The sequence below is a fragment of the Marmota flaviventris genome, chromosome 13 (assembly GCF_047511675.1).
Source record: "Marmota flaviventris isolate mMarFla1 chromosome 13, mMarFla1.hap1, whole genome shotgun sequence".
NCBI lineage: Eukaryota > Metazoa > Chordata > Mammalia > Rodentia > Sciuridae > Marmota > Marmota flaviventris.
The window spans coordinates 81,828,711-81,849,340 of NC_092510.1; the positions used below are offsets into that span (position 1 = coordinate 81,828,711).

A 20,630-nucleotide genomic window follows, 5' to 3' on the forward strand; every position below is an offset into this window, starting at 1 on the left:
GACTCTCTCATCTTTTGCTACTGTCATTTTTTTAAATGGTGCTCCTTGGGACTTATGTTATGATCTACAACGGGAACAGTAGCACCGCATGCTGTGTGTGCTGCAGGATGTGGGAAAGGCAGCAGAGTCCGTGATTCCTAGTTTGCCTAATATCCACTTTCTGGGCCAGAGGCACCTTATAAGGGCATCCATTGGCACTGGAGCTGGTAGCAAAGCACCCAGACTTGTCACCTGGAAATAGTTTGGTGCTTGGCTGAAAACTTTTGCAGATCTTTCCTTCCATCTCTTCCCCATTTGCCTTCTTGTGTTTCTCTCTTCTATGCTTCTTCTTCAAGAGATAAAGATAAAGCATGGAGAAAAACCCATGCAGACAGGACTGAGAAATCATATTGTTGTTTCCCAGAATTTGGAATTACGTGAGTTGACGTTTCAAAATAAAACACAAGGCTTTATTGAAGTGGGCTGATGGGGAACTCATGGGAGTAGGTTAGGAGTACCTGGAAAGAGAGAGAGGAAGATCTGAGCATCAGAGTTTCAGAGAAGGGACCTCTGACCCACTCCAGGGAACCTTCTCTCAAAAAGGATTGGATTTTACACACAGTCATTGCAAGGGGTTGGGGATGAGCCTAGTGGTCCTTGATGATCACCATGCTGGATGGTCGGGACAATGAGTGTGTGCAGAAAGGCATTCTTTCTTACTTTTGAAACAAAATTATTGAATCTTCTTCAGATCATGCATGAGTGTGTGTGTGTGTGTGTGTGTGCGTGTGTGTGTGCACACGTGCGCGCACATTTTTTGCCCAAGAGGGAAAGTAGTCATTATGTTCAACAGCACAGGGAGGAGAAAGTACATCCCCAAGTCAATGTCATGTAATTTTACTGTAAAGAATAGTTGATGAAGGAATGAAGGTGGGGAAAGCCCCCAGGCAGAGAAGGCCTCAAAGGCTAGGGACCTATTGCTTAGCTGAGTGACATACATGGTTTGATCCCTGTAGTTCCTAGCCCAAACACCCTCCCCTCTTTGATGTGGACAAGCAATTCTTCCCTGACCTTAAATCAAGTCAGATGCAAGTTACCTTCAAGCTCCTATTTCCAACCACATGGCTGTACCTACAAAGCATGGGTATAATAGGAATGTGCAATGCTTTCTCATAGTCTCTTATTATAATCCAGAAAAATCATGAAGAGGTTGGCCTGCATTGTACTCTATCAGCTATTCTTGAGGCTGCAAATGAAGAGAATCTAAACTGAAGGAGGATTATACTTCCAGAGGGAGAAAGGCCTGAAGGCAGTGACCACAGTTCTATTCTTCACTTTCACCAAATGACGGTGTCCCTCTGGTTAAGTCCCTCACCCTCTTCTGAGCCTTATTTTAAAAATCTAAAAATCGAGGGGAGGGGGGATAGTAGGGGATAGGAAAGGTAGCAGAATACAACAGTCACTAATATGGCATTGTGTAAAAATGTGGATGTATAACCGATGTGATTCTGCAATTTGTATTTGGGGTAAAAATGGGAGTTCATAACCCACTTGAATCAAATGTATGAAAGTGATATGTCATGAGCTTTGTAATGTTTTGAACAACCAATAAAAAAAAATAAAATTAAATACTTGAGGCAAAACATAAAAAAAAAAAATCTAAAAATCAAGAGGCCCTGGTCCTTAGATATCTGAAGGGCTCTACTAAAGCCCTTTCTCCTTCTGGTGTCAGCCATGCAGAGAGTCGTGCTGTCCATGAGGCTGGCCCATCGTGATTCTTACAGCAGAAGCTGATAGGGGAAGGGCACATTCCTGGGAGAGAACAGGAAGCTGAAGGTAACTGCACCAGAAGGAACGGGAAGAAAGATCACAGTAGCAACAGCAAGAGAACGAAGGGTGCAGGGTGTAGTCCCAATACTGCCGCCAAAAAAAGGCAGGCCTTTAGCACATACTGCTGTGAATCACCAGGGGACTTGATGACAAGGCTGATGCAGGGTGGAGAAGGTAGTGCTAGTGTGTGAAAGTGGTGAGTCTATTGTAGAAGACATCTTCGGAGGACATAGCTAGGTCTGGCCAACTCCTCCTTCTCATATTCTCTACTCAGCTGTTAGGGGAACCAATGGAAGTCAATGCCAGGTCATTGTCCAATGACTCACATAAGCAAAAACCCAGGATACCCAGGAAAAGAGCTTCTCTCAAATTAAGGTTCCTGGTTTCAAAGAACTCATCTATTGTGTTACTCTTTATTCTTATGTTTATTTTTTATTTTATTAGAGATAGCAGGATTTTGAGAACACAGCCTAAGCTAAGTCACCAAAGAGCTTTTCTCAGACTCAGAAAATGCCTGTAGAATCTTGGACCACTAATTCACCTAAGTCTGTAAGTTTTCATATGCCAAGTATCATGTTGATATAATGCCAGGCACTGAAGATGTAATTTTAGTAGTTTTTATTGAATCTAAGATATCATGCCTATAAGATACACCATTAAATTGCCAATTGTACTGTGCCAGGTTATTGGAAGAAGCATTCCCATTTCAGAGAGGTAAAAATGTGAACAAATATTTTGGATGAATGGAACACATTAAATAGCTAAGTATTGGATATTGTGATTTATATTTGAGTTTATATCTGCTACATAGACATTGTTTTATTGGAGGATTCAGTGAGGTGCCTAAGGCCTAGACTTTATTAGTCCTAAAGGCCCTTTTCTAATCCCTGGGTCAGAGGGCTGAAGGCCAAGCCTGTGGAACCAAATGAGAACAGTCAGGGGTACTGTGTCGGTAGCAGAAGCACCAGGTGGAGAAGCTATAGGAAAATTGATGGTCTTGGCCCTCACAGAGCATGGCACAACAGGTCAAGGCACAACAGGCATTCTCTTTTCAGCAACAGTTCCAAGCACTTGGCAGAGCACATATCTTCATACTGACCTTCTTAAAGGAAGAGGCTTTGGGACATTAAGCTACCAAATTCACAAGAACATCTCATTGCCTTGGACAGCACCAGTAATGTCACACTGAGGAGTGATAACACAGTCTGTACTTTCCTCGGCCAAGCTCAACTTTCAGTATTGTTGGGAAGTTTCCTCCAGTCTAGCCCAGTTGGGCGGACAATATGGTGTTAGGAAATACAAGCTTGGATTGCAATCCCATAGGTGGTTGATGTGGCTATGGCACTCACAAGGAAACATAATTGAGGAAATGGACCGATTCAGTAAATTGGATGAGTACCTACTATCTGTGAGCCTCCTCAGACTTTAGGACAATAGAGTGGGCCCTATTACTGCTTCCATTATACAGATAGGCACCTGAACAAGCACTTTGTGCAAATCGTGTGGCTAGGGAGGGGAGAGGCCGGGATTCTAATGTGGATCGTTGAATTCCAGAACCTGTGCTTTTAAATACTGCACTCATAAATAAAAAATAAACCTTGCAATTATAGAGATTCAGACACATAAACTATTGGTGATGTAAAGAGAGACATGCTTTAAAAGAGATGTGCACAGAGTGCTGTGGAGCCCAAAGGGTGAAGCAATTAAGTTCAAGGATCTTACATGTTAATAAGCAGCCTGAACTTGAGAATGAGTCAGCTACGTTGTCATTTTAAGAAGAGACACATCTCAGTATTCAATAACTTCAGAGAATGGGTTTTCTAGATACTATGCGTATCTGTGTATCTGTGGATACAAAAACTTTCTGATGAGCAATTTAGGTTGTTTGAAATAGAAATGAAATGAATGGCTTTTATAGACAGCACATAGAGCATCATTTTATTCATAAGGTTAAAACCACTGAGTATATTGAAAAACAAATAGTGGACAATGATGGAAATGAAATTGCATATGCCATTGTATGTACTCTTTTTCTTTAACCAAAGAAATTTTCACTATATGGAAACAGAATTAAAAAATGAAGTTGCTTTTATCTGAGGAAATATTGTGTGTGTGTGTGCGCGCACACACACACAAACATTATCTAGAATACTGAATTTTTTTTAATTTTTTATTGTTGGCTGTTCAAAACATTACATAGTTCTTGATATATCATATTTCACACTTTGATTCAAGTGGGTTATGAGCTCCCATTTTTACCCCATATACAGATTGCAGAATCACATCAGTTACACATCCATTGATTTACATATTGCCATACTAGTGTCTGTTGTGTTCTGCTGCCTTTCCTATCCTCTACTATCCCCCCTCCCCTCCCCTCCCCTCCCCTCTTCTCTCTCTGCCCCCTCTACTGACATTCATTTGTCCCCCTTGTATTATTTTTCCCTTTCCCCTCACTTCCTCTTGTATGTACTTTTGTATAACCCTGAGGGTCTCCTTCCATTTCCATGCAATTTCCCTTCTCTCTCCCTTTCCCTCCCACCTCTCATCCCTGTTTAATGTTAATCTTCTTCTCATGCTCTTCGACCCTACTCTGTTCTTAGGTACTCTCCTTATATCAAAGAAGACATTTGGCATTTGTTTTTTAGGGATTGGCTAGCTTCACTTAGCATAATCTGCTCTAATGCCATCCATTTCCCTGTAAATTCTATGATTTTGTCATTTTTTAATGCAGAGTAATACTCCATTGTGTATAAATGCCACATTTTTTTTATCCATTCATCTATTGAAGGGCATCTAGGTTGGTTCCACAGTCTTGCTATTGTGAATTGTGCTGCTATGAACATCGATGTAGCAGTGTCCCTGTAGCATGCTCTTTTTAGGTCTTTAGGGAATAGACAGAGAAGGGGAATAGCTGGGTCAAATGGTGGCTCCATTCCCAGCTTTCCAAGAAATCTCCATACTGCTTTCCAAATTGGCTGCACCAATTTGCAGTCCCACCAGCAATGTACAAGTGTACCCTTTTCCCCACATCCTCGCCAGCACTTGTTGTTGTTTGACTTCATAATGGCTGCCCATCTAACTGGAGTGAGATGGTATCTTAGGGTGGTTTTGATTTGCATTTCTCTGACTGCTAGAGATGGTGAGCATTTTTTCATGTACTTGTTGATTGATTGTATGTCCTCCTCTGAGAAGTGTCTGTTCAGGTCCTTGGCCCATTTGTTGATTGGGTTGTTTGTTCTCTTATTGTCTAATTTTTTGAGTTCTTTGTATACTCTGGATATTAGGGCTCTATCTGAAGTGTGAGGAGTAAAGATTTGTTCCCAGGATGTAGGCTCTCTATTTACCTCTCTTATTGTTTCTTTTGCTGAGAAAAAACTTTTTAGTTTGAGTAAGTCCCATTTGTTGATTCTAGTTATTAACTTTTGTGCTATGGGTGTCCTATTGAGGAATTTGGAGCCCGACCCCACAGTATGTAGATCGTAGCCAACTTTTTCTTCTATCAGACGGTGTGTCTCTGATTTGATATCAAGCTCCTTGATCCATTTTGAATTAACTTTTGTGCATGGCGAGAGAAAGGGATTCAGTTTCATTTTGTTGCATATGGATTTCCAGTTAGAATACTGAATTTTTGATGAGACTATATTCCTAGGGACTCCTCTAAATGCTTTGCTGTTAGTTGAATGGAAGATTTCCCCCCACTAGTCTTAATTATTTCATTTGTCCATTGGCATTTATTGAGCACTTATTATAAACCAAGTATTACCAAGACACTGATGAAAAATATACAGTGCTTGTCTTCAAAGAGGAAGGGAGGTGGGCATATGATAAATGTGGGCTACCCTCAGAACCACAGAGGAGGGACAACTATTGGTCAGGGGAAATTGGAAGGGGATCTACTCTACAGGAGGAGGAAGAGACAGCAGAAATAAAATGAGTCAAGCTAGTGCATGAAAGTGTACTATATATGAGAAGATGAAATTATAGAAGAAACCAGAAAGAACTGTCTGGAATGTTTGCAATTTAAGTATAAGAGGAGAAATAGGAAAAGTAGAGCTTACTGTCCTATTCTCGTTGGTCTTCTCTTCTCTTCACTCCTAATTGTCTTGGTACCAGATTCTGAAGTCACAGGAACTGTATAAAAATCTAAAGAATAAAGTCAACATAGTCTGAAGAGGAGCTACCTGTGGCCTAGTTAGCTTCACCTTGGGGGAAGCTCTTGGGTGTGGTTTGAGGTTCAGTAGACCAGCCCTCAATGGTTCCTGCTTCTCAGACCAGGGAGAAGGATGACTCTGACTTGTGCAGATTTGCTTTTGCTTCCATTCACTACAGGACTGTCCAAAGAGTCGTGTAATTCATGAGATCAAGAATCCAGCCGAGGGCTGTGCCTTCCTGCGGCTGCCAGGTTGTCAGAGTTTGATGAACTTGGCAGCCTGTGTTGAATGAGGAATCAGCCAGAGTTTGTGCTGATTCCCCCCCATTCAGCACACCCCCAGAGCCAGAGCCTCCTCAGCCCCTGGAGTCTACCTTTTTTCTACACCACATGGATAGGTTTCTGGGGTTCAAGTGTAGCAAGTTGGGCCATGATTTAACACCAAGGTCATAAACTATTTTGACAGGGATGAGAAGATTTGTCGTGTGTGTGTTTGTGTGTGTGTGTATGTGTGTGTGTGTGTGTGTGTGTAAGAAAGCTTCTGGATATATCTGACGTATTGCTTTTCTTTCTGAATCTCAATACAACACACACACACACACAGTATATGCATTCTAGAGTTGTATATCCACATTGGTTTGTCTACTCACTAGAAAGAACCCTGAATGGAAAAGGGTAGGGTTCATCCTCCATAATCCTATACCCATTGGCCTGGGGGTAGAGGACGGAGGGCTTAGAACAAAGCCAGTGGCATCTGAGAACTCAGATGGTAGCAAGACCAGAATGCGGAATGGCCGTTTCACTGGAGGGGTTTAGGTGGCAACCTGGAATGAAGGAAGGAGGAGCAGGTAAAAGAAATGCCTCAAGATGAGAACACGGCATATTCAAAGAACTGAAAGCCATTCATCCTGAGGTCATCTCAGTGTGGCAATTATGACTTAGGGAACATTTTGGGGCTGTCCTTTAAACATAGCCTGAAGTTATTTGGTGGAACTCTCCCATCAACCAAGGCTGCTTTGTGATTAGGAACATATTCTTTTGCGAACATCAGAAACACAGGCTGTAATACCAAGCGACCATAGTCATAAAGCTTACACAGGATGGAAACTGCCAAGGCCAGGTCCTGGAAAGGGTGCCCTTGGCTGACTATTCTGAGTCCCTGCCTTGGGCTTCGGTGTTAGGCTGTCATTACCAGGTCTTTTAGGCATGCTTCTCTGTGTCCTAGTTTTCTTAAATGTAAAGAGAGCGTTTTGCAGCATTCACTGAGACCAGTTGGGGAGGGGCTGGGCAGAGGGAAGGAACACCGATATTTATTTAGTCATTGCTCGATGTTAGACATCCACAGAGTTTTGAATTCTCACAACTTTATGAGACAGTGGTGGGAGAAAACACATTTTAAATGACAAATCAGAACATGACCTCTAATGTGTACAAAAGAAAAGACTTTGGGAGTATTTCCCCCGTGACTCATTTGTAGATTCTCATAAGAGTTCTTTGGAAGAATGCGGTACAGTTGGGAAATGCATGCTGATAGCTTTGGCTACTTTTTTGTGGTCTTTGCTTTAATCCATTTTTTTCAGGTTCTTCCAGTTTGTCTGTTCCCTGTGACCCTATGACAGACGGGATACACTTTAACTTACAGGAGCATAAACTCACTTGAATACTTTGCTGGGAAAGTAAAGAGATCCAGCAAACATAATGAAAGGAGGAATCTTAATGATTCAGAAAGGCGAGGACCAGGCATGTAATTAAACAGGTCAGGACTTAGGAGGGTGGAGTGAACTTGCTTGGAAAAGTTTCTACGTGGAGCGGGTGTGATCAACGCTTCCGTCTGTACCATAGCACTCCCAGACACCCAAAGAGCCTGTATCTCCATGTGGCTCTTTAAGTGACTTGGCTTGGTTCTCCACACTTGAAGAGCTCAGAAATCTCCCACCCAAGACCATGTATTTGTCTGTTTGCTGCAGCTAGCAATGAGAGGCTGCAGAGCTGGGTTGGGAGGGCGGGTGTTCTACCGACCTTACAGCCTGTTCAGCTTTTCGTCATTTTTAGGACAGTCTAAGTCTCCCAGGTTCCATCCCAGCTTACACTTTGGACCCCAGTTACCTTGAATGGGAATCTTATAATTAGGGGGAAAATATGAAGGTCTGAGGTTGCTGCCACTCCCTTTAGTCAGGAGAGAATCATGAGTAATTTTAGCTATAATCCCTTCAAAGAAAGAATTTGAAATCTTATAAATATCCATCTCTTATAGACATCCCTTGCCTAGAGAAACCACAAAGTTATAAGGGTATACTGCAAAATACAATGATAGTTTTAATATTTGATTTTTAAAAATTCCTTAATTCGATCACCAGTGAATATCTTCCTCCTGTGTACACAAGTAGCTCAAGATGAACTGATTATTTTCTCTTGATGGCACCTTCCATGTTCATATTAAACTAATAATGATCTCAGTCTGAACTCTGAAGATTTCTGAAGTAGTGTTTAAACCTAAACAGAGACCAGACCTTTAAATTTGACTCAGTATCTACCAGTGCATATGCCAAGTTAATTAGGGTAAACACAAAGAATATTTATATACACATACACATTAAGGGGGGGCTTTTGCTCGATGTTAGACATCCACAGAGTTTTGAATTCTCACAACTTTATGAGACAGTGTGGGAGAAAACACATTTTAAATGACAAAGCAGAACATAATTTTTATGAAGATGGTTAGTTTCTATGAATATGAAAGTATATTTACAAATATAAAAGTAATATGTCTTAATTGAAAATGTCAAGAAATAAAGAGAAAATTTGAATAAGAGATAAAAATCACCTATAGTTCCATGTTCTAGGGAAAAACCAATATTAATGAAGTCTGGCAAATCTCTTTCTGTGTGTATTGTAAACACACATTTTAGGTGACTGAGAACATACTATAGTCACATTTTATATTCTGTTTTCAATGGAATGCATTATGCCATAATTATTTTTCATGTTATTAAACTCTTTGTAAATGTATTTACAAAAATTTAATGGCTTCACTAATTCAATTCTATAAGTGAACCATGAATTACATACCTATTCTAGGTCTTTTTTAGTCCTATGCATTGCTGATGGTTCTTAATAATATTAATAAGGCTGTAATTATTTTTATGCACAAATGTTTACCTCTAAGTCTAATTTCTTTAAGGGATTGCTTGTTGGGTATGAGATTGCTGAACTAGGAGGTATGCATGCACGTTTTAAAAAAATTTAATACTTGTCTCTTTTTTTTTTTTTTTGGTATTGGGATTGAACACAGGGGTTCTTCACTGAATTACATCTCTAGCCCTTTATATTTTTAAATTTATTTTAATTTTTAATTTTTTGGGGGTACTGGGGGATGAACTCAGGGACACTCAACCACTGAGCCACATCCCCAGCCCTATTCTGTATTTTATTTAGAGACAGGGTCTTACTGAGTTGCTTAGTGCCTCCCTGTTGCTGAGGCTGGCTTTGCTCTTGAGATCCTCCTGCCTCAGCCTCCCAAGCTGCTGGGAGTTTACAGGCCTGCACCACCATACCTGGCTGTCTATTATTTTGAAGAAAGGTTAGACTAGTTTACATTCCCTACAAAGGTTCCAGAGAATTATTTTATCAATAACCATTTTACATTATTATGAAAATAAATAAATACCACCACCATCACTGCCACTAAAAGTTTACCAATTTGGTAGGCAAAAATTTAGATAAGTTTATTTAGCATATCTTTTGTTATGCTAAATAAACGTATCTATTTCTTCCTTAGTGAATTGCTTGTTCATGTCTCTGCCTAAAACAAAATATTTTCTCATGGGTATCTATCAAATCATAATATCTTAAAATATTATTTTGTCATGTGTGTTTTTCTTGGCTTTAAAATTCAATTTTCAGGGCTGGGGTTGTAGCTCAGTGGTAGAGCACTTGCCTAGCAGGCATGAGGCACATAAAAATAAATAAATAAAATAAAGGTGTTGTGTACACTTACAACTAAAAAAATGCTTAAAAATTCGATTTTTAATGTTAATTTTTGATTTGTGAGAGAAGTTTCCACATTCTTGTTGTCTAATATATTTGTTTCTTTTGTGGGTATTTATAAATTTTATTTAAAGCTATCTTCAAAATATACTTATATGGTTTTGCAACCATCCCCAATATATTTGCAGATATTTTTCCATGTCAAAAAAAAAAAAACATGTATCTGTTAGCAGATACTCCCCATATTCTCTCCAATTATCTTCTGGATTTATTTATTCTGGATATTTCTTATAAACAGAATCGTATGATACGATTTTTGTTTTTTTGTGTGTGTCTGGCTTGTTTCAATTAGCACTTTGCAAGGTTCACTGCCCAAATGTCCATTGACAGATGAAAGAATGAACAAAATATGGCATATCCATTCAAAGGAATATTATTCAACAACAACAACAAAAAAGAATAAAGTACTAATAATACTGCAATACTGCAATATGGATGAACTTTGTGGGTTCTTTTTAAGCTGAGTCCTATTCTTCCAGATATTAATCCATAGGTTACTTCATGGCTAATTTTCATGGCTTGAGTCTTTATATTTAACTTGTGGTCCTAAATGGAAAGATTTTGGTGGCTAGTGGGAAGTCAGGACATGAAATGATTGTGTTTCTCTAAGTCATTAATGACTGCAGCACAGCCCCATGGAGAGTTAATGAGACTGACATGAGAATCGTGCTCCCGGATCTCCCAATGTAGGAGCAGAGTTGATCAAGGGCTCAAGCTGCTGTGCCCCAACTTCCATGACTGTGTTTAAGCTCTGAGGCTGCCTGTAGGCTGCCCCAACCAGAGACTCCGGGAGGCAGATATGCCCAGGCTGGCCTGCTCCTGGGAGGAAGGGGTCTTGCAGAACTTCTCTAAGAACTGTATTGTAGCCTAAGATGCTTCTGTTCAAACTTCACTTCTTTTCTCTCCTTCACTTAGGGTCAGGTCTGATTGAGTCTTGAATCGACTTTGAGTGTCTTTGGATCTTGACCATTCTGTGTAAAGGCCCATGTGTTGAAGGCCCATCTGTTCACAGCTTGTGGTTCTGTTGGGAACTGGGAGGTGGTATCCAGAGGAAGGCAGTGAGGCCACTGAGGGTGTGCCCTGGAGGTGGCTACTGGGACCTCTGCCATGTGCTTCTACCATGATGAACTGTGTTGTCACAGGCCCAAAGCAATACCCAAGAGAACATGGACTGAAACATGAAATCTTTTCCCTTACATTGATTACCTCAAGTGTTTGTCATTGTGAAAAGGCTGACTAACACAAATGGCTGACTAACACAACTGGTGACTCTTCTTAGCTTCTTCCAGTTCCCAACCTATTTTCTCTCTTGGAGACATTTCCTCTAGAACATTTTCTGTCTGTCTAATCCTGTCTTGGTTCTATTTTGTAGAGGACCCAGAAGGCCCCCTGTGCAATATATTGTCTTATATGTCATTCGATCTGCTTTCAGGTTTCCTGCCTTCCTGCTGTAGATTTCTATCTGGCTTTTTACAGGTCAGCACTAATTAAATTCATTGTTAAAACTTTGCATATTTAAAAAAATTTTATATTCATATATATATATATATATATATATATATATATATATATATATATGTATATATTTGTTGTTGATGGACCTTTGTTTTGTTTATTTTTATGTGATGCTGAGAATCGAACCCAGTGCCTCACACATGCTAGGCAAGCACGTTACCACTGAGTCACATCCACAGCCCGAAGCTTTGCATTTTAATATCTGGTTAATTTAATTTTTCTTCTTCTCTACATTCTTTTAAATTGTTCTCCATGCAAACAGTTATACTTCTATATAATGTTAACCTTTAATTTATTTTATGATCTGTTATTATTGTAAGAAATCTCTAAAATTTAGATAATCTAAAAGAAGGAGAAGTAATCTTTGATTCAACCATATAGAAACAACCATGATTTAGATTGTTTTTTTCTGTTCTTATTTAAAAAATCAGGGTCACCTAAAATTCTTGATGCTTTCTTTTTCGTGTTTAGCATGTTTAACATCATTAAAATACACTCTGAATGAACTATAGGGTTGAACATTATCCCAGAGTGTAATTATGGACTATTTCAATTATTCCTCATTGTTGACATTTATTTCTTAATTTTTAAAGATACCAGACATACATCACGGTGTCATAACGTCCCCAGACTTTAATCTTTGTGTAAGAAGGACATGTCAAGACCTGCAACATCTTGCAGAGAGCAGAAGAAATAGAAGATCTTGCTGAGCTGTCTGTTTTGTTTCTTTTTCCTTGGGACCATCATTGATTTTGCTACTTTCTTTCTCTTCTTCAGGAAGCCACAGGAACTTCACATCTATTTGACTATAGTGTACCTAACCAGTTGGCTTATGACAATTGCTGGTTAGCTTCTACTATTGCTTTCATCAGAGTATTAAGCATTATAGCTTCACTATAGAAGTATCTGTTTCATCTGAGCTTTGGAAATTTTATTAGACTAGATATTAGTTTGTCCAAATGCCTTCCTTACATCTATTGAAACTATTACATGGCTTTTAAGTATTTGAGATTCCTGTGACACAGGGCAGAAACTTGATTATGATGAAACTTTTTTTTTTCATTTTTGTGGCATAAGACATTCCATTTGATTGTCATGCATTGATGGATTTGTTTTTTAATTAATGTTTTAACTATTTTAAGTTTGCCAAATGGCTATTCAAGAATAAAGAAGTAGTTTTTAAATATAATGAAAAAAACTTCACAGATATTTGGGTTCAGAACTTTCTGGATTTTAAATTACGAGACCAAATGTAGAAAATGTTGGGGATTTTTCCCTTCTGGTTTTCAACATGCACACTTTCAATAGATTTTTAACCATTTGAGCATGTTAAAATTTGAGGGTGGTGGTGCTTGGGATTGAACCCAGAGCCTCCCACATGCTAAACACACACTCTACAACTAAACTACGCTCCACACCCTGGAAGTTTGCTATCCTGATCCCTCCCCCTGCATTCAACCTTCTACCACAGACATTTTCCAGGCTATTGCAGTATTTTGAAGGCTGCATAATATGCAATTCAGCAAGTGTCATCAAGGTAGTACAGTTTAGGTTTCCTTATTGATGGGCATTTTGTCCATGCCCATATTTCACTGATAACAATAATGCTAGAATGAGCTTTACTGTGCCTTAAACTTGATTTGGGTTTCAGGTGGGCTTTGTCATTTAATGGTTATGTTATTTTAGACAAGTTATCTGATTTCTCAGAACCTGACTTTCCTCATCTGTAAAATAGGGATCATAATATATATCTCCATAGGATTGTGATGAGGCTTCAAGGAAATAATATCTGTGAAACACCTAGTGCAGTTAGTACCTAGAGGTTGTTCCATAACTGGGCTGGAGGCTAAAATACATGATTGACTTGTAGTTATTTATCTAATCTTTTTTTCCTTTCATTTGGCAAATGTTTGGTAAATATCACTCAGTATCTATCATCTTCTTCTGCTTGTGGGATGATAGTTCATAAAACATGTTGAAAATTCACCAGGAGGCATGTACAGGATGGAAGATTTTAAAATAACACTTTCCAAATATGCACAGTGTTATCCCAATATGACTCGATTTCTCAACTTGTCTTCTTTCTAAACCTCACCTGTTTGGCACTTCACTTTCTTATACTTTCTGCATGACATGACTAATTTGACTTATTGTGAATCTACTCAGAGTAACCCAGTGCAAATTTTACATAGCAGGTATACTCATTGAGTAGGTACTTTGAGAACTGAGGGTTGTTTCCCCTAACTTAAATATTTTCTGGGAACCTATCTTTTACTTCTCAGACTTTTAAGCTTTATGGTTTTCATATTATAGATCACAAAGATCAACATAGTGTGGAAGTTGACAAACTAAAAATAAACCCTTCAAAAGTTAGGCTCATAAGCTTGTTACAATCGTCAAGAAAGTGGATATAGGAGAATGGAGTCGGTGACTGAGGGAAGAGCACCACCAGGAGAATCAAGATTGTTTTGGTCCTTCCTGTGTTTCTCCACAGTGCTACATTGTACCCTGTTGTCCTGTGGGTGAGCAGCTCTCCCAGGGGATGGAAGCAAGTTGATTTTGAATATCCTATTTGAAAACAAAATTTAGGATTGGGCTTTATTTTCCAAGGTCTGATGGAGATCAAAGAATGGAGACTTTTGTTTTGCAGGAAGGACCAGGAGCACAGCGTGACAGAACCTTTCCCACTTGGCTTTTCCCGGTCTTCATTTTCCTGTCTGTCTTCTCCCAAAGCAGTGAGTTGTATCACGACCCAAGTATGGACTCTCTATTAATCGTCCAACTGTTGCATTTCTTATTTCAGCTATGACAAGTAAGGGAAGCATGAGAAATGGTAGTGCAAGGTCATTTTACTTATTCCCCTTATGAACTACATTAATGTCTATATCTTTCAAAATATTGGGAAAGGAATTATCTTGGCTACCTTCAACTCCAGAACAGAATTCTGTGTGGAGGATCCCAGGTCTTGGGATTAAATAAGAGGAAATCTTTTACTGTTACACACACTGCAAAGAAGATGCTTCTAGAAGAAAGGAATCTCCTTGATTATAATTGCTTGGTGCACCACATGGGATCGTGTGCTGTGGCCGTAACGTAGATGAAAGATCGTGAATCTTCTTTATTATTCCCTGGCCACCTCATAAAATGGCACTATCCAGAAAAAATATTATTTAGTAGCAAAATATATTTTAATGGAAAAATCATTTTAAGTAAAGGAATAAAAATGTGTTCCAGGAACTTTCCCCATAGACAGCAGAGTATGTTACATTTCATGAGGGTGGAGCAGCATCTATTTAATATAATTTTTTTAATATAGAAAATACAGGCATATTTAAAAATGCAAACATGTAAGAAAAGATGTCACGAGAAATAACAAAATATATCATAAAATTAAAGAAAAAGTAAATCTCAAATAACAAGTTTGCTAAACAAAATAAGCCCCAGCACCATGTTGGACTTTCTTCGAGTAAGTTCCAGGAGGTCCAGGCACTGCCAGGAAGAGATGATTCCACTCGGGGGAACTGGTTGGTGATGTTGTGGTTAAAAACCAATCTTCCTTTTCCTAGGGGGAAAAATGAATAGATTCAAAAGAAAAGACAAAACTGAAGAGGCAAATACTTCGGGGGAGGCTGACTGAAATAGGATTTAAGACCCTAGCCATTATCTGTGATGATGGCTGGAGGGTTGGGGGGGCATCCTGGGGACAGGGGTTTGGACAACAGGCCCGAGGACCTGCAGACCTGAGTTTTAGCCGTGACTCTGTCACTAGTTTCCTGTCTGACAACCCTCTCTCAGAGCACTAACAATCTGTGATTTTTAATGATAGTATTTATTTAGGATCAAGTTTTGGAAGCTGTGCATAGAGATTAGAAAAACCAACAATTTTCTTAGGAACTGGATTACCTGGGGGCAAGACCAGGCCAGTCTTATTCACCAGGAAAGAAGGTTACGGGCTGATGGATTTGATGAAGACATTTCTCTACCTGCTCTCACTTATACCAGGAAATTGTTCCACCATCAGCAAGTATTTATTTATTGGGCATCTAATTTTGTGCCTGCACAAAATTAAGCATAGCCTCCTTAACATATTCAGTTCTCATGGGAAAGAAAAAAACTAATTATTCATGACCATTTATTGTTCGGATGTCTCAGAAAAGCTTTCTCCCCACCCATTGCAGGGAATCACACTCCACCTACTTTTCTTTTAGGAATTATCAGGCTCTTCTCCCCTTTCCCCAGAGTGTTGCCAAAATCACCTTTTGCATTAGTATGACAACCCTGCTTAGCACCACGGGTCCATGCTGAACCCTGGACTCAGTCTGGACCAATCAGGGTCCTTCTCCCAGATATTTGCACTGGATCCTGAACAATGACATGTAAAATGTGGGAACTATGAGCTTTTATGCCCTTCCATGTGAACTGAACAGCAGAGAAAGCCACTCTGTAGCCAGAGAGAGGCTGCTGTTGCTGGTCTTGAGTTTACAAATCTCCTGTCTCAACCTCCTAAGTCATTGAGATTATAGGCATGTGCCACCGTGCCTGGCCATTTTCTACCTAAGTGAGTTAGAGTTTTAAAAAGAGAGTCCTCATTAATAGGAGTCTTAGAAGAACTGATTATAGATAAGATGGGGGAGCCTGTCTGGTCCTCTGGGGGGCTAGTTAGCCTTTCCTTTCCTATAGGATAGACTTTCCATCTTAATTTGCCCTAATTTTTTTTTGATTCTTATATAAAACTTTTGAATAAAAGTTCTAGGTTCTGTTCTCTTTATTAACAGTGTTTTTACATAAGTACCTTTTTCCTGATCAAAGAAATGCTCCTAGAGGAACATTTGGTTACTGGGGAACCATGAAAACTTCAGGTTTCCTCTCTTCTTATGTAAAAATGAAGGGTTGAAATAAAAAGTCTAAACTTACAAGAAAGGTGTATATAATTTTTGTTCTTTTTGAGTTACTGTCCCCCCCGACCCCCACCATGTTCTTAAATTCTTTCAACTCTGCTTTCAGGTACACCTGTGTTCTGTGTCTTAGGGGCCTCCAAATACATTTGTTCATTCCAAGGTTTTCTTCAGAGTTCTGTTTATTTATTTATCTTACTCTGTGGAGATGGCATATACTTGTGATTATCTAAGAAAATTCACAGGCACAAAGCAAATTTTTAAAATTACGTGTAATATGCATATTCAAAGTCATACAATTCAACTGATAATATTCCAACACTGGAGACAACAAGTGCTGACCATATTTTATTCAGGGAATGGGGCCATATGTCCAGGATTTCCTGAGGTTTAAAAACTATAAATGATCTAAAAACTATTTTCTTTAGGACTTATTTGTTAGACACTTTTTTCTCAATTCTGATACTTACCTGAACAAAAGTGAGAAAAGCATTAACAGAACATGTATTCACACAATTTTTTTCTTGAGTCAATGAAATATTGTATCTATACACACTAAAAAGACAAGACCAAAATAAATATTTTCTTATCAACTTCAACATCAGCTTTTATTGTGATCAAGAGCTCAAACATCCGTTAAGTCATTTTCAATAAAATATATTGAGTTCATTATTCATTTTATATCCTTGCACATGAAGGATAAAATCTCCGTTCAAGAAAATGATCTATTTATTCAACCCTTTTCTTTCTTTTTTTAATTGCAAAAGATATGGAATACTTTATGTATTTGTCTCATCCTTGAGCAGAGAAGCTATATTAATCTTCTCTCTATAGTTCCAATTTTAATATATGTGCTGATAAAATGAGCCAACACTATATATTTTCAAGATATACATAATTTTATCTGTCAATCCTGAACTAATAGTTTTGAGTTTTGGCTTTAATTCAAATTTAGAGTGCGTATCTAGATATTTTGGGATACAAAATCTGTACTTGAATTAGAGGTATCTTCTGGCCCTTCAGGTAAAGGAACCCTGAATTCCATCCTTTATGTTATAGGTGCATGTTAGTTGTGGGTTGTCTTACCTGGAACAGTCGGGTCCTGTCCAAGCTGAGAGACAGTGGCATCGGTTTGGCCTTACACATTTTCCACCATTTAAGCAGGAAGAATGGCAAATAGCTGAGTGAAAAATTCATAACATTAATTTCATTAATACTTGGAAACTTTAAAGAAGTCTCACAGGATAGGATTTGTGTCTACTTCCTGCAGCAACCACCACTAAACACTGTTTGTATCATCCATTTCTACTTGACCTTGCAATCTTAGGCAGTACCACCTCCCCTCTCCCCACATCAAGCTACTTAATTTAAGCCCCAAGTTAAGTTCTACCTACTTGTTGAAAGTCCACTGACTTTTGTCTTCTTTAATCTTTTTATTTATGCCAATGGTCTGGCACTTTGATTGCTTCGCACTATAAATTTGTCATATGCTAAACCAGGTTGTACAACTCTTGAAGGAGCTGGTTTTACACTCTACGATTGGTTGAGTGATTAAGTCAGACACCAACTCTTAGGATAATAAATTGGGCACATGGATTATCTAAAATAACATATGACTCCATTTATGTATGATGTGTCAAAAGGCAGTCTACTATCATGTATAACTAATTAAAACAAATAAAAAAATGACAGATGATTCATACACACTTTGCGTTGGCTGGGAGTCTCATTTTATGGCTTTTATCAGCTTTAATTAGAATTACAGAAGCTGAAGTAGGGTTAAAAATTAACCACAGAAGAAACCCTCAGAGAATAACTAAAGATTTATTGTATTAGGTATCTTTCTCACAAATCTGAAGTTTGGTAAGCCCTTTCCTGGATGAAAAACTCATCTTTGGTGATATATAAATAAATGTCATTTGTCTAGTTGTTCATTCAAAGTATGGGGGAAATGCTTAAGTAAGTACCAGCAAAGGGTGGAGAGGACAAGGGAGGGCAGAAGTGAAACATCAGCCTTTCCCCGTGAGGAATTCTCTGAGTAAGTTCAAGAGAAATAGCAGGCCTGAAGAATGCACTTATTTGCAATTTAATAAGAAAAGAAATGATAAAATAAATAGGACTAAAACCAGCAAAAATAAACCCCAATAATCTAAAATCAACTCTCCAAAGTTTCTGCTTGCTGATATAAGAAAACATTACTCCTTTTTGGGGGAACCCTGAGTTAGTGGTGCCTGGCAGTCCTAATTAATTTGTCATTATTTTTATTTCCCTGTTGAAAAGCCTAATAACTTCTTCCTTTCTGAAAATGTCAGGGTTCCATTCTGGGTTACCTTCTCATGCCACATATATTCCACAGTCTTATTTTCTCCCCCCTGAATGCTTTTCATGGATGACTTATGAATCCCTATCTTCAATCCAGCTGTACCTTTTGGGAAACTACATTATCACACAACTGCCTACTCTTGAATTTTCACAGAACACCCCCAAAACTCAGTAGGCCCTTCCTCTGTTCCTCACTTAACCCCCTCCCCTTCACGCCTGTGTTGTCTCCTGGTTTCTGTGGCTCAGTAAATAGCACCATCTGCCACTCCTGGGCCCAACCTGGGACCAGCATGCTTGACTCCTCTTGGATCTTTATCCCCACAGCAGATCTGTAACCAAGTAACATTTATGTTCCTTTTCTCACTTTTCTCAGATCCACCTTTTCTTGGTTATTGTTTTCCAGATTCATTACTTCTTTTGTATTCTGCTTCTATTACCTTCCAACTAATCTCCTGTTTTAAGTCTTGCTTTCTGCCATTTTCCACAGTGTTGCCCACAGCACTTCTTTAAAAGAAAATTTGATCACATAATTTTCCTGCTTAAAATCCTCTTTGCAGCTTCTGAACTTGCTCATGACAAGTTCCAGTGTCTGAAAGCCTGTTCTATTTTAAATTTGACCCACAGAGGAGGTGGTATAAACATTTGTACTGGAGTGTCAGAGTTCATACCTAACAAATAGAGGAAGCCTTAGTCTTTTGACAGTTGCTTAAATTTTTAGAACATTAAAAAGAAAAAAAAATCCTGTCGTTTTAAACTGTTTTATTTGACCTTTATGGAAATACCTATTATATCTGGGCACTACACTGTGCACTGGGGATATAAAGACGACAAAGAAATATCTCTGCCCTCAAGTGGCTATAATCTAGTAGGGGCCAGGATAGATAGATAACCAAGCAATTAAACAGAAGTCAAAGCAGACTAAATGCTGTATTTCAGGTAGGCAAGGGCTATAAGGGGACATGCTTGTCACCAACCAACTGCAGTTTTTTACTGTTGTCCATGATAAGGAACCATCTCTTCTGAAGAATTTTATTCCCACCTTTACAGAAGTCATATATATTTATGACTTTGTTTTTTTTCTAAATAGTAATCATGAATTTAGTAATTTTGCTTTATAGAGATTAAAATAAAATTTCGGAATCTCTGCATAACATCCACTCTATAGGCTGCGAAAGAGTCAGCAAAGGTGTTATTCTTATGCTATTTTAGGGCCTTTTCTTTTTCTTTTTTCCTTTTTTGTGGTGCTGGGGATCAGAGAGCTGGGCACTGAACCACTGAGCCACCCCTCTGGCCCTGAGGTTGCTGTTTGGCACAGGCCCCCTGAAAGGTATTTTTTTCAGGCATTGATCCAGTTCAGTGTCAAGACCATCATTCCAACCATGGTCTTGAGAAGTCTGAGAATCTTTGGGAACCTTTTGTTCCAACACCTCCTCTGAGCCTCACTTTTACTTGTCCATGTTGGGCTTCCGTGGGACCAAGCCACGGAGAAAATAAACTGTGAAAGGAAGCCTACCTGTATGACAGCGGGACCCAGTCCAGCCAGGTGGGCAGTCACACTGATAAGGGGCCACACAGCGACCCCCATTCAGACAGGGAAGAATGCATATTGCTAAAAGAGAAGGGAATTTAAAAATATTTGACCAAAATGCACATGCTCTGATAGGTTCAAGTAATCAAAAGACACTTTGCAGGCAGAGTGAAACCTTACACGACCTACTAGAGAATCTTCCTGTTTGTGTTCTGCATACTAATGACAATCACTGGGAAAACACAATCAGGAAAGGAAGTCTGGATCCTGAGCCAGATGTAATGACGCTCATGCCAAATGCACTCTCTGGGTGCGGACACGCTGTAATCAATGTCTGCTAAGTGCTTTGATTCCTCTCTTC

The 20,630-nt window shown here is 39.0% G+C and overlaps 1 protein-coding gene and 1 non-coding gene across 2 annotated transcripts in view; both read right to left on the bottom strand.

Annotated features, from left to right (window-relative positions):
- Positions 1-14,553: 14,553 nt before the first annotated feature.
- The window catches only part of Svep1 (sushi, von Willebrand factor type A, EGF and pentraxin domain containing 1), a 173,585-nt gene continuing 167,508 nt past the window's right edge, over positions 14,554-20,630 (bottom strand). Inside the window, exons 46-48 of the mRNA XM_027943007.3 lie at positions 20,255-20,350; positions 17,506-17,599; positions 14,554-15,086 (exon numbers count right to left, since the gene is read on the bottom strand). Coding sequence (XP_027798808.3) covers positions 15,065-15,086; positions 17,506-17,599; positions 20,255-20,350 — 212 coding nt within the window. The 3' untranslated portion in view covers positions 14,554-15,064. The remainder of the gene's footprint in view (positions 15,087-17,505; positions 17,600-20,254; positions 20,351-20,630) is intronic.
- Positions 17,183-17,287, bottom strand: LOC114098822 (U6 spliceosomal RNA). Its single transcript, XR_003583792.1, has one exon. It is a non-coding gene; the product is annotated as a U6 spliceosomal RNA (small nuclear RNA).